General features: G+C 42.2%; 1 protein-coding gene across 1 annotated transcript in view; it reads left to right on the forward strand.

The window, feature by feature from the left end:
• Nucleotides 1-14,806, forward strand: part of SPAG17 (sperm associated antigen 17) — a gene marked incomplete at its 5' end in the record, with an annotated part of 113,297 nt that overhangs the window by 98,158 nt on the left and 333 nt on the right. Inside the window, 8 exons of the mRNA XM_084273881.1 lie at nt 690-719; nt 3,577-3,679; nt 4,254-4,350; nt 5,619-5,711; nt 7,459-7,610; nt 8,097-8,263; nt 12,421-12,481; nt 13,708-13,852. Of these exons, the coding sequence (XP_084130007.1) occupies nt 690-719; nt 3,577-3,679; nt 4,254-4,350; nt 5,619-5,711; nt 7,459-7,610; nt 8,097-8,263; nt 12,421-12,481; nt 13,708-13,852 (848 nt within the window). The remainder of the gene's footprint in view (nt 1-689; nt 720-3,576; nt 3,680-4,253; nt 4,351-5,618; nt 5,712-7,458; nt 7,611-8,096; nt 8,264-12,420; nt 12,482-13,707; nt 13,853-14,806) is intronic.

Consider the following 14,806-nt stretch of genomic DNA (forward strand, 5'->3'; position numbering starts at 1 on the left):
CAAGCTAGAACCGTCTAGAGGATGATTATTGCCAGTTACTTGTGCCAGTAACCTTGTACAGTTATCTCTCCATTCTTGTTTAAAAACGATCAGCCCTGATCCACCAAAAATCATTCTACAAATTTGCGGGACCCAGTCGCCACATGTATTCTGAATTTCCTTCCAATCCGTGAGACCAAGTGTTACCTCTCGCGGCTCCTTTTTACTTTTGGTGGAGAAAGTCAGGTTTTTAATTTGATTGATTCCCAATTCCTCCTCCTCCGAGCTGGAATCGGTTGTGAGCTGCTCGCCCTGACTCGTGTCTGACTCAGAGCCGGAACTCGACTGCCAAGCCACTTCCGGGTTCTTACTCCTTTTTGTTGGGCTCCGGCCCCGCCCATAACGTCTGTGATTGGTCCGTTCTTGTTTCCTCCCCCTCGACCCGCCCCGCCTTCTAGGCGGGTCCCGATTGATTCTCCGCCTGTCGCTCAAGTTGTTTTCCCTTTCCTGTCCACGTGAGCTAGGTAGCCGCGGTATTTCCTGCCTGTTCTCGCGAGAGGTGCCTTCGCTCCGCCCTTCTTTGCTGCCGGCGCCATCTTTAGGCACACGTGGCGGTGACCGTATTTCCTGAGATTCTAAAATCTCGGCAGCACCTCCTGCTCCCTCAGCTAGCCCATCCCGCAAAGATCTTTCCTGCTCTTGTTTCTCAGAAAGCGGATCGAGGTTCAGGGGTTGAAGAGGTATGTCACCCTCAGATGAACCTTTAAGGTCTGTAGTCCCATTAAAATCTGGGAGCTGTGAAGTTTGTGTGGCAGCCCCGACTCCCAATTTCGGGGTAGCCAGCAAACATTTCCTTGCAGCTTTCCAGGTATCCTGTTCCTGAAAGGCTTTTTGCAAAGCCTGTACAACTTTTCCCCACGATAAAAGGTATTTCCCTTTGCCAGAAGACATAGCCTCCTCGGCCAGGGCCTTGGTACATTTATCCCACACTGCAGGGTGGAGAATATCCACTGGCTGCTCAATAACCCCAGCTTGTAAAAACCTCGTAATAACGAGGGTAAAATCTTTAGCTTTACAATCAATACCCCATTGCTTATGTAATTCTGATACGACCTTCGTAAGGGCTTCCATCCTCCTCACGGGTCCGAGGGCGTCCCCTCCGCCGGGCTGGTCCAGCCGCACCGGCCGCCGTTCCCCGAAGTCCAGGCGAGTTCCCCGAATTCCAGGTGGTTCCCGGGTTTCGGCACCAATTGTCGCCGTTCACGGCGTGGCGACCTGGTTCAGTAATGGCACGGCAGCCACACTCTGGCCACTCGGGCCATCAGCATGCAGACACCAATGTGGTGGACAGCAAAATGGCGTTTAATGGTCGTTGCAACAGCCTTATATAGCTTACATTCATGACATCACTTCCACCTGCTCACATCATAGGCTTAACACTATTGGCTACCTAAGAAATTCCTGAGAAGGTCCTAGAAGGGTTCTAGCAGTGTCCTAGAAGGTCCTAGATTTCCGTACAGCACGACATCTTCCGAACGCCAGACCCTAACTACCTACAGCAACTTCCCCTCATTGCCTTCCTGGCACATTATTTTCAGTTCTAGAGGAAAAAGGACTTTGTGAATCTGATAGAATGTCAAATTCCTCAGTATAATCCAAGCATGACTGTTTAAATTTAAAGAATTAAAAATACACATTTAATTTATGTTGAAATAGAAAACCTGATGTATAACCATGGAGAAAGTTATCAGTTACATATACTCATTCACAGTGAAATTAAAATAAATATATTGACAGCTATTTCGGTCATTCACTATTTCTTAGATTAAACAAAATAACTTGAAATGGTGGTGAACTAATATTATGATCAATAACTTGCTTTTTCTTTCATAATTTGGTGAAATGTTTAATAGCAATTGAAAACTAAGTTCTCTTCCATACTACAGCCTAGTTACTTTCTAACTGACTTGCATGAGATAAATTTATAATTTCAGATCTCTAGTTTAATATAGAATTTTACAGTAGATTGGGTGTGTGTTTGTGTGCATGCTCATTATATATATATACAAATAGCCATCACCCAAATGTGCAATTCCATCTGTAAAGCCAGGATCAAAACTCTCAGTATGAGTAGGAGTAATATTTTCATAATTGATACTAGACCCTGTTATCGACAAACGAGACACGCGGGGAGTGTGATTAGCAGCAGTTTATTCAGAGAGAAAGAAACAGCGCTGGGCGGGAGGAGACCTAAGTCTCACCACTCCGCGCTGTAGAGAGGTAGGATACAAGTATTTATACTCTTTAATAAACAAAGCAATCTATTTTCCAGTTATTCATTCATTTTTGTGATTAGCCAAGCAAAGTTCATATTCATTTTTGTGATTAGCCAAGCAAAGTTCATATTCGTTTTTCTTCGTCTTCTTGTACAATCATTAAACAGACTTTTTCATTCTTCTTTATCGATGACCCTGGTGTAAGATGTATTTCGCACATGGTTTCCTTTCACACTAGTGTGGTCACAAACTATTTTATAGGCTGTTTTCCAAATCCGCCTCGTCTTCTTTCTCTTCCTCTGATCGCTCGTTCCATTTCATAAGCAAAGCATAGTACAAAATAAGCTTAATATTAACTTCAAAATATTTTACCTTTGTTTTAACTCGTACAAGCATAAAAAGAATCATTCCCTCCTCCTGCAAGCAGAAAAGCTTCTAAAGCATTCCGTTTATGATCATTCATCCAAACCTCGTACTATTTCAACTATTATCGGAAGAATCAGCAAACGTTCACTTGTCCCTTAGTTGGCCCCTCTCCCATATTTGGTCATCTTTAACAGCAAGCTCATACATTGGCTACTTAATTTCTATGGTTTCCACTTCTAAGTTACCTATAACTCAATTCCATGTTTCGTTAGCAACTAACAATATTCGTTACACAATCATTCTTACAAAATCAGAACGTTACAACTTGTTTCAAGGTACATATGGTTTACTGAACAAAGGCTCATCTATCACAGACCCTGCAAGCCAGTGAAATTATAGCAGTGTCAAACTGGACTAAGTCAAGCTGAAAGAAAAACTGGTCTTTAGTGAATCTTACCTTCAGAAGTTTAAACAGATTTTTGTATATTCACAGAGCCATCAAACTTTTTATGTGATAAAATAAGGAAATTAGTTTTTTATGTGTGTTATAAATTTTAGGAGTGCACCTGAAGTACCAGTTCTCAGATTTAAATGATTGTTGCAAGGTTGGAAAGACACTATTGGCAGTCTCAGACATGATCCACAAGATTTAGAGAATGAGCATGTTTTGAGAAGGAGCTCTTTGTAGCAGCCAACCCACTCTCCATATGCATTTCAATTAGCCTCTCCATATACCAGATCCTCCATATCTGTCTGTGTGTGCCAGGCCAGCCTGCTCTTCATCACTGAGAAAACTCCCAATTACAACAATATTGCTTAACGTGATTAACCAGGGGGGGTAAAGAAATGCCAGTTGCCTTTCCTCAATGTTTTAAACAGAATACTGAAAAACAGAGTGAACTCAAGTTACAATGTTTTTTCTTTCTTTTCCTTGTCAATGTTAAAACTGACTTAGGAAAGAACTTGATGAAGAAAAGAAGTCCTTAATGGCAATAAGGAACAAAATAATTCCTCCATATTTTGAATCAGAATTCGGCAAGGGGTTTTGCCTGAAGAAGGTAAGATAGCTGAAAACTGGATGAGTTTGTTAGGCTGTGTAATTTCTGTCATACTCCCACAAAGAAAGTTGTGGGTTTACACCTCATCCTCTATTTATCTCAAGAAACCATTACAGAAGCCAGTCATGGCAGAATTAATACTGGGAATTATGTGCCCTTGTCAAAGGATCCATCTTGGAAATGACACATGTTTATTGAGTACAAAGTCTGGAGAGTCGCATTCAGAGCAGAAGCTGGAACTTGGGTCTTTTCACTTACCCCTCAAAAACTTCTCTCTGCCAACTAAAGAGGGAATTAAGACTAACCTTCCTTTGGAACTGGCCTATTAAATGCTGCAAGCACATAAAGCATACTCAAAAACGTTCTTTAGAATCTGAGGGATACTTATGCTTATTTTTTTATAGTTACCACTTTGATTCTTTTTTTTTCCTTTCCATCCCTTTTTTTTTTGGGGGGGGGGGGGGGGAGGGAGGGAGGTGGGGAGGAAGAGGAGATGGCGGAATGGAGAGTGTCTGCTGTTTTGTTCTAAGAGTTTAGTTGGGTGACCTAAGGCCTCTTTCTTACTTCTCTCTAGTTTCCTGACGTGGAAGCACTGTGTATGGAACTTCCTCCAGTTCAAAAAAAAGAAAGTGGGAATTTCCCTCTAGAGCTGTTCAGGAAACCAAGTAGAGGTAACTTGAGCTCTTCTATCTGTAATAGTTTAGGATCTTCTTCATTACTTAATTCAGTTGCCTCATTTAATATTGCAGTCAAATTTAAGGTTACATTATCTGTCCCCGTGTATTCACAGTCATTTTGACAAACAAACTACTTGAGTATAATGGTTATACTTATTCTGGTATGTGAAACATGCCCAGCAGCATTCCCTGGTCCACCAAGATGGAGTGGGCTGTATAAATTCAGTCTTCCAATACAAGATGGCTTTTTTTCCCAGGCCAAACTTTGTGTACCAAAGCATGTTTTTAGGCAGACTGTTAGGTGGCACAGTCAAAATCATGACAGCATTCTAACAGTTTAACAGTGTCAGTTATCATATCCTGGTATCTGGGAATGTTCCTGTTTAATCCACTAATATAGAAGTGGTCTGAGAGATTTGTATATTTAGTGTGTTAAAGGAGCCTTTGTAGGCATCTGTACATTCTACATCTAAATGTAGAAGCACAAGAGGCTTTGGGTTGAAGGTGAAGAATTGTGCTACAAATTAAGGATGGATGGATGCAAAATGCTCAAGAGAAACCTAAATAAACAGTATTTGGGGTGGATGAGCAAGAACTAAGGTGGACAAGTTTAGAAAAAGACTAATATGACTGTGAGAATAAAGTGGGAGATGAAATTCTGTAGTCCAGTGGTGAGAAAAGTAGCTTGGGGGTGAGGGCAAAAGCAATATGGAATAGGAAGCAAGCAGGCTAAGGTTAGTTTGTAGGATATAGGGGGAAAGCAGTGAAAGGGTGAAACATCATCTTAGGTTTGAGCTTTACAGCATTGAGCAGAATAATTCAGTTACATCTGAAAAGCAGCACCACAAGTTACTGAAATCATATAGCAAAATTAAAAGGCACACACAGCACAGTAACAGCAGGAAAGCAGTTTTCCTTGGGGCTTTATCATACTGTCGCTGATTCCTGTATGTCCTCATTTTGCAATCACCATATTGCAGTCACCAGAAGACCTGTGTTGGATTGCCCATTAGGCTTTTATGGCTTATTGCTCAGTTAGCCTGAGAACAGGAAATGACTTATGACGTGAGACATTTTTGATCCCTATTGCCCAGTGGAGCAAAATGTCACATTCAGAATTTACCTAGCCTTTAATGGTTGTGTAGGCAGCTTTCAAAGGGTGTCTACATTAAAATGCCAAAGACTGTGATTTTGTTACTGTGTTTATGAAAATGATGATCGTGACAAATACGTGTCACAGTATTCCATTAATTTCCCCCTAGCATCTGAATGTCTCAGTACCATGAATGATTCCTCACCTTCACCTGAACTGCAGGCACGTTCAAAACAAAATGAAGGTTCCAGCAGCACAACAGGTAAAGCTGCCTTACAGAATGTAAGAATGACAAAATATTTACAATAGAAATTTAAATCCACCTATCTTTGTTCAGCATTACAAATACATCTGAATGCAACACTGGCAGGCAGGCAGAGAAGTATAAAACTAATGGCAGAGATTCCCTCCTTCACCCTAGGAGGCTGCTGTAACAACATGGAGGTGATTGGGGATTGTAGAACTGCAGACAAATCCAAGAACTTCTCTACTAAAAAAAAATTGTACAAGCCCATTTTTCCTGCTTATTAAAGCCTTTAGCTGAAGACTCTAGAACCATTTAAACATCCCCATTCAGATTTGCTTTCCTTGCTATGTCTACTGTCTTTCACCATGTTTATACATGGTGATCACCACTGGAGAGCTACCAGTATGCTTTAATTAGCCCCAACCTTTGGCTGCCACGTAATGCCACACCAGCTGAGCTTTGGTAGTGCCTGCTTGCAAAACCTATCCTTGTTACAGCTTCCCTTCTCCCCTTCTTTTCTCTTCTACACAATATGAGTACCTTTTCCTAGTAGTGAGACTCTGCATGAGTTTTTGCCCTCACTCTTGCTAAGGTTCCCTTGTTTTTAGTGCAGAATCCATATACCTCAGGGCAGACATACTAATCTGTACTTCAGAGCCACAGGGCAGGTGACAAAAGGAACTTGGGAGTTGGAGAGAGAGATGCTAAAACTACACTAAGTTTTAATGTTAAATCACATAACTTTTGCTTACCTTTAGGCAAAACAAGAAATGTTAGTCATTTTTTCCATAATGTGCATGTTTAGTTTTTTGTTATAAGGTCTGGGGCATTTGCTGTGTAGGGGGGAAGCCCCACTCTTACCACTTGCAGTTCTGTAATCTGGAAATAAGAGGGGACTCTAGAGAAGAGGCTGTTCTCAAATAACCATTCTGCATCCTCATAATGACAGAGGAGATTGAGCATTCCAGCTAGACAGTGCCTGCAGTCCAAACTGAGAAAAAAAACCCAATTATCTTCATTACAAAATATTGATCTAGAGGTTAACCTCTGGTGAGAAGACAGCCACCATAATTGTCTTGTGTTTTCCCTTCAGAAGTTATCAGACTTTACAATAAGCTAAAAGTGTCTTAAACTGTCAAGTGAAAGAAGCTTGAGCTAAGATCTAAGTGGCCATCCCTATGTCTAACTACATTATACAGTGGAGTACATTTCAAAGATGTCAAGGGAGCTAAAAACCATCTTAAGCCCAGAATCAGAAGCACGTGTTTGAATGAATAAATATGACATATGACAATAAATTCTGCTTGGAGCCAGGGCTGTCCTACTTGGCTGTGCTGGCAGAGCTGTACTGCTTTGGGGCCTGGACTGGAATTCATTGTTATATGGACATACAGATTTGATTTGATCAGTATGGGTGCTTCTGCACAACTGAGCTTAAGCAGTGCAGGCAAGCCTTTGGAACAGCAATGTTCTCGATTTTGATTTTTAGTGTTCACTGGCGTTTCTATCTTCACTGCACTTTTCCACTGAGATGCTTCCAACTGATTAGGTCAAATAGCTCAACTTTACTTGTTACTTGCTACTATTAGGGGGGATCTTAATGCCTTGCTTGACCTCCTAAATAAAAATGAGACCAATTCTTCCATTCTTGTGTTAATCAAATACTTTCCATAGAAATCAAAAGTCTTATCTGAATAAGAATTTCAGGATTAGGCCAAATAAGATGCTTTGTTTTTTATGTTTTTGTAAATCTTCTTCCCAGACCTAAACAATGCTGCAGTATCACAAAAGACACCCTTTCAGCATAAAGTTCAGAGTCTGGTGGTGAATGCTGCAGGACAGCCAAGGAAAGAAAAAGTGAAATTACCAGCATCACTTCAGGGTAGAAAACCAAACTCCATACCAAATAAAAAGGTAAAAATAACTTCTTTTTATTGATACTAATATCCTCTCCATCATCTTTTTGCATTAAATGCTCATTCTATATGAGTACAATACATATTTTGAATCTGTTTACTGAAGCAAGGGCAGTTGCAGTTTACATATGTTTACTGGCAATTGTAAAAGTACTTTTCCTCTCAACTGCTAGGACAAACTTATATGTCAAAAGCATAGTGCTGCACCAGACACCCACATGAAATATCTGTGTTCCAGAAGAGCAGAGCTTCCCCCATTCCTTCTCGGAGATCTTAATGGCTTAGTGTGTCTGAAAACTCAAACCAGTTGAATTCTGGACGATCTTTAAAGTGCCTCTTCAGTTTCTTCTCAGATTAGGGTGTCTTTCTGTAATTTTTCAGGATGAGTGGATAGAGGTCAAGTGTAATTTAAGTAACTCTGATAGGTTCAGATTTGATGGCCACGAGCTTTCTCCGTTGTCTAATATTTTAATTGTTTGCAAAGATAGAAGATCCTGTCGCGGGAAGGGTCAACACATCTTCTATTGCAACAAGACAGCATCTTGGTAGCTTCCATCTTATTCCATCCAAAGTGACATTTGGAGTGCTAAAGGAAGGCTGCACCTACACAGCTGCTGTGATCCTGAAGAACGTTGGTGTGAACTTCTCAAGGTTTGTTTAAAGTCTTAGTACCTTGGGTTTTTAACTCTCAAATGATGCATTGCTTGTTAATTGTCAGCTTTGGATCTGCTTAGCATGAGATAACAAATGGCATTTTTATATTTGGAACCATTTAATAATGACTGGGTAGAGGAGAGGAGAGGTGCTGCAGCATTATTTGGTGCTTCAGTATTATGTGCAGGTTAGTGTTAGGAAGATGGAAATGAGTAAGGAACAGCAGGTCCTGTGTGCACAGTCCTGGCCTATCACAGATTAGTTAGTGGTTCTTGTTGAACTCTTTCATGGCAACCAGTATTACATTTGGCTTTGGGAAATACCACTACATGTGGTTAGACAATCTAAATGGGCACAGCTGTATGCAGGCAGCTACGTGTCTTTAGCTGCACCGAAAAGCAGCTGCAGTGATGACACTGGAAACAAAGGAGGAAATAAAGCAGTTATTTATGCACATGATTCCCTTTCACAGCGTCACCCCTGTCTGTGTGTGGGACAACACAGCACCACACTGTTCCAGTGCAGTGAGCATAAGTCAATTTGTAGGTCTGTGGTCCAGCAGATTGTCTCTCACACTGTATGAGGAATCACAGCAAATTATCAGATTATCTAGCTGCAGTTTAGAGAATGTATAAGTGCAGTAAGAAGATGCTTCTGACTGATCTTTCTTCTGTACTATGATTCCCCTGCTGAATAACTGCACATATCCTCCTGCACAATCCCTCCTGCACCAGCACTGTTCCGGTGGGTTTACTGTAGCAGGATTTAGGCAGGTGTGCTTGTGTCATGGTTTAACCTTACACAGCAGCTAAGCCTCACACACCCACTTGCTCATTCCCCTTCTGGTGAGATGGGGGAGCGAGTCAGGAGACTAAAAGTGAGAAAACTCATGGGTTGAGATAAAGACGGTTTAATAGGCAAAGCAAAAGCCACATACACAAGCACAGCAGAACAAGGAATTCTCTCAGCGCCTCCCATGGGCAGGCGGGTGTTCAGCTGTCCCCAGGAAAACAGGGCTGCATCACACATAATGTTTGTTGCTTGGGAAGACAAATGCCATCACTCCAAATGTCCCTCCATTCCTTCTTCTTTCCCCAGCTGTAGATACTGGGAATGGCATCATATGGTATGGAATGTCCCTTTAGGTCCTGGCTGTGTCCCCTCCCAACTCCTTGTGCATCCCCAGCCCACCTGCTGGTGGGGTGGGGTGAGAAGCAGAAAAAGCCTTGGCTCTGTGTAACCCCTATTCAGCAGTAACCAAAACATCCCTATATTATTAATATTATTAACATGGTTTTCAGCACAAATCCAAAACACAATCCCGCACTATCTACTATGAAGAAAATTAACTCTATCCCAGTCAAAACCAGCACACCCCTGTCCCCCCAGGTGCCATACATGTGAGAAAAAAGAGGGCAAAGCATATTCTTTCCACTCCGTTTGCCTTTATGCTATATGTACCTTGCTTTTTAGCTCAAAAGAGAACCTATTACAAAGGTCTCCATTGACTTACGGGCTTCCACTGAAGGTTTTTCACTTCAAAATAGCTTTATGTGAAGGTTATAATCCTGCCAGATGCTTTCAAGAATTGCAGTGCTTGGTGAGAATTTTCATTTCAGATGGCTGAAAAGCCCCAAAGCCAACCCCAAGCTTTATAAATTCCTGTGTTCTAAGATAGATAGCTATTCCCACCAAATTCCACTCCCAGTTACCCTCAATTACTTCCTGCAGCTATAGAGGTTCTTAGTTGATTTACCAGTTAACAAAAAGCTGTTCATCCATTTGCCCTAATGGAGAGTTATATACTGTTCTTTCAGAAACTTTCAGAGTAAGTCAGGCTTGGACCTTTCCTGTAACATGGACCTTTTTCTGCTAGGCCAACAGGTCCCCAGAGAAAGGAGGCTAACTGAAAGCACAGAAATAAACATCCTACTGTCATGTTGGTCTAGGTCATTCAAAAGCTGGTTTCTCTTCCTAGCACTGGTGATGGTCTTTGATTTTTTTGCTGCAACATTGGCAGTGGTTAAGGCAAACAGTAAGGAGGGCATTAAACATTCCTGGGCTTAAGTGTTAAAGTCTCATGGCTTCAGTGTGCTACACCTTCTTGGATGCTATTTCTTTGGAGCACTCCTCACATGAGCAAACACCTGCCAAACTTCCCTTTTCTGGATGCAGGTGACCAGCAGCCTGATGTCCTCTTTTATAAAGATAGTTGAGATGTCACAGTAACACTACCTCAGCAGTCACAGCATCCTTTTACTATGGTGCCATAGTGCTGGAATGACATTGATTGTTCCTCCTTTGGCAGCTAATGAACATCAAAAGAGGATGTTTTGGGTTTGACAGCAGATGGAGTGCATGTTTGGGAGTTAGGGTGAGAGCAGTGCTGGTAGCACCCTGATGGTTTAGTTGTTGCCAAGCAGTCAGGAACTTTTCAGTTGTTTATACTGCCGTGCTAATAAGGAGGGGACACAACCAGGACAGGTCACCCAAACTGTCCAAAGAGGGTATTCCATGACAATTATGTCATGCTCAGCACAAAAGGGGAGCTGGTTGGGGGAGGAACAGGCAGCTCCAGGATGCTGGTTTTGGGGATGGTCCAGTTTTGAGACGGCTCTGAGCTGTATGGTTCAGTGAGAAACTGCATTATCACCAGTTTTGTATATTTTGCTATAGAAATCCTAGTTTTGTTCTCTCTCTGCTATCCCAGTAAACTACCCTTAACCCAACTTGTGAGGTTTTAGTTTCTGTGGTTTTCTTCTCCCTCCCTTTCCTCCTCCCTCCTCCTTAAAGAACAAGGAGCTGCGTGGTGCCCACCTCTCAGCTGGGGAAAAAAAAAAACACAACAGAAGAGCTCATAGACTTACCCTGGTGGGATCATCACAATCCCTTGTGGCTACTCAGCTAACTAGGCACTTTAGAAATCTGTTCAAGACCAGCTGAGAGACAACTGTACAGCTCCTTCCATCAGGATAGACAGCAGAGATTTTTTTTTAAGTCAGCCTAGTTAATTATCCCCTCAAAGATTTTTTTTTCCCCTTTATTGCACATTTAAGCATCACAGTACATGCCAGGATACATCAGCAGATCAGATAGCAACATCCTAGAGCTCATGATGTGGATGTTATTTTTTTTTCCATGCTAGGGCACTATCTGTAGACAGTCAAGGAAGACACCACCATGATTCTGATAAATTCAGCTCATCTTTTAAGCCTTTTCCTAGATGCTTTAAGAGCTAAGTGACTAGTTGCTGAATGACAGCAGAACTTGATGGTGGGCAATTCTGAGCCATGCTGAAGTCAATTTTTTTCTCTGATGATAGGGTCAGTGGTTAACTATGTGCTTTACAGGCTGTCCATACCATAACCTGAACTTGTTGGGGTTTCAGTTTCTTGGAACAGCCAGCACTCTAGAGAAAGCACAGGAATTCTTGCAGTCTGTTGATAATTCTCCCAGAGCTTTCCATGAGATGGAGCCATGTCCTAGGAATGCCTCTTCTACTGCCTTTCCTTTAACAGCTTCTGGTGCAAGTGCATGCTGGTAACTGTTCTTCAAGCAAAAATGAAAAATCACAGGAACAAGTCCAGACCTATGCAAAACTAGAGGTCATATCTGCTCTAGTGATCTTTAGAGATCTTAACACTGGAAGCTGTATACACAAAAGCACTGCACAGATGTGAAACAATCACTGAGAAATGAAATTAAACTAGTGCTTCTGTGGGTACCCTAAAATTAAAGGGGATTATTTACACAAAATACATACCTGTATCATGCCTTCTGCAATGGAATCACAACAAAGGACACTGAAAAAAGATTGCTAAGGAGGACTTCTGGGCGTGCAGCCCACAGGTATTGCCAAGAAAGTACAATTTGTACTTATGCTTCCTTTGTGTACGCAGGCTTAGAATGCTGATGGTTTGGCCTGTTGTAAGGGCCTGGCAGTGTAAAGAGCTCTTTGGAGACTTACTTTGGCCCTGCTCCCTTGGGGTTTTTGGTTAGAAACCTGAGCCTTTGTGAGAAGCCCAGGAATACCAGCATAGTCCAAGCTGTATGTTGTGATAGGAAGGATGAGCAAAAAAATCTGCTGTTGTCTGCACAGCTTCTGCCTGCCTGAAACAGTTCCTGGCAAATTGATTCTGTTCTCTTCCTGACAGGTTTCGGGTGAAGCAACCACCACCGCACACAGGACTGAGAGTGATGTATGCACCAGGACCTGTACGTTACACACAGCTTTTGGTTTTTTGCTAGACTCAGCTGGCCCTCAGGGCATCAGGGGGGTCCCCTTGCACCAGCTGTCCATTAACAGAGCTGGCAGAGTACATGATTTGTTTAGTAATTTGAAGTGATGATGCCTTCTGCTGTCCCTCTGCTGCCTTCAAGCACCCCACATGCTCTGAGTCTCAAAGTTTGTACCAGAATGCAGAGGGATAAACATGTTAAGTTCAGGTCAACCACCAAGGATAAAGACAGGTTTTTTTGGATACCCTGCCACTACCTCTCTCTTTTCCTGTGGTTTAGGGTACTTGTTATATCTGCTCTTACACGTAGACTTCATCTCCTGTCCTGATACCTTCAAGAGTTGAACCCATTAAGCGCTTGCCTCAGACATTTCTTCTCCTGCTTGTATTCTCCACCTTAAGTTTTTTATCTAGCAAAGTACCACAGCATACAAAGCTGTCCCACTGAGTAGGAAGCTGTCATACTTTCAGGGTATTTTCAGTCTCTTCACCTGCATGTTGTATCTGAATATTGTGCTGGCCAGTATCCCCACAGCATCCAAGTAATACCAGACAATATCCTTGTCAGTACTTTTGCAGGCATGGAGTTAAAAAGAACAACTTGTGCAAGGAGGCAGTGCCAGAATGCAAGTTACACCTCCTAGTCCAGCTCTCCAGCCACTACTCACTGCTTAAAATGGCTGGAATGATTTCTGTTTTCTTTTCCTCTCCACACACCCATCTCTTTTGTACCTGTCTTTTCTCTCTACCTCTGTATTTGTCTATTTTAGGACAGACCAGACCAGACTATTGCAGTTAGAAGGGACCCACAGCCACCATCTAGTCCAACTGCCTGACTGCTCCAGGGCTGACCAAGTTAAACCATGGCACTAAGGGCACTGTCCAACAGCCTCTTAAACATGGACAGCCTTGGGGCATTGAACACCTCTTGATTTGCTCCCAGCTGTCCCAATTCCCTTTTCCCCTCTAGAAATTTAAGGGGGGAAAATGCAAACACCTGGCAGTTTTCTTTCAAACAGCAATGTGAAGAGACACTGTTTTGTACAGACCTCTGTAGTGAGAGTGTTAAGTGGCAAGCAAACTCATGTGCACTGGGCATTAAGTCTTACCAGACAACACAGAACAGGAACCATCTGTAAGCACGGCTGGAGGGGACTGTGTATGAAACGTGCACCTTACCTGTGAGCAATCTGTCTCTCCTAGGTGGCAGCAGGCTTACAAGTGGAACTGGAGATACAGATTTTTGCCATGGTGATTGGAGGGGAAGATACTGGTGGCATTGAAGAAATTTCCCACAATATTGAAATATTAACAGAAACAGAGACTCTTCTCCTGCCCACAAGAGCAAATATCCTTTGTCGTCTTACTTCCCACACACACCTTCCGGTGTCAACCCCGGGGACCACCCACCTGGCAGGAGCCTTAAGTATTGTTTCCATGGCAGGCTGCTGAAGGTAGCAAGCTTTGCTGTCCTCAGAAACACACAAATGGGTATTTAAAAAATCACAACAAATGAGCAATTTAAGATACTGATCCCAAAAGCTGAGAAAAATGTGGCTTTTTAAAAATAATTTTAACTTAGGGTAGCATCTGATGGTACAGCCTTGTGAGCAAGAAAATAACATATCATCCTGGACACCAAACAGACAAATGAGACAATCCCTGTGTCAGCAGGAGCTGCAAGCACGGAAGTGCATAAATGCCATCAGAAGTCAGCCCAGTCTGGGTTCACTGGGCTTTTCAGTTCTTTAATTGAGGACAGAAGTAAAGTAAAAGAAAACAGCGAAGTCAAGAACTAGTATTATATGCACCCTTGTGCTCCAGAAACTCTATCATTATTTTTTTAGATAAAATTACAGGCTTTTTTTTTAAATTATTTGACTTTTAAATCAAATTTACAGTTAAAAGCCTGGGAGAAGAGGTCTTCTGGAAACATATAGAAGAAATAGCAAGGCAAGAGGTAGATTCAAATACACCAGAAAAGTTTCAGTTCTCCTGAAAAGAAAGGAGAACTTTAGGGTCTTCTGCAACTGACCAGAGCCCCAGCTAACAGCAATTTCATCGAGGCTTTATATGCCCTAGAAGTGACACTGAAACTCCCCAAATGACCCAAAACAGTCTTTCATGCCTATCATTGTAGAGCTGAGCTAACCAGGACTGGTAGCATAGCAGCAAAATCAGCTCCTGCTCTGTACCCAGTCCTCAGACACGCAGCTGCAGAACATGTGCCCTTCCCCAATATTTTACCTGATCTTTAACCTTTGAGCTGAGGGTCATAGTCCCGATTCAAATAATTTCACAG

The sequence above is a fragment of the Gallinula chloropus genome, assembly GCF_964237585.1.
Source record: "Gallinula chloropus genome assembly, chromosome: 1".
NCBI lineage: Eukaryota > Metazoa > Chordata > Aves > Gruiformes > Rallidae > Gallinula > Gallinula chloropus.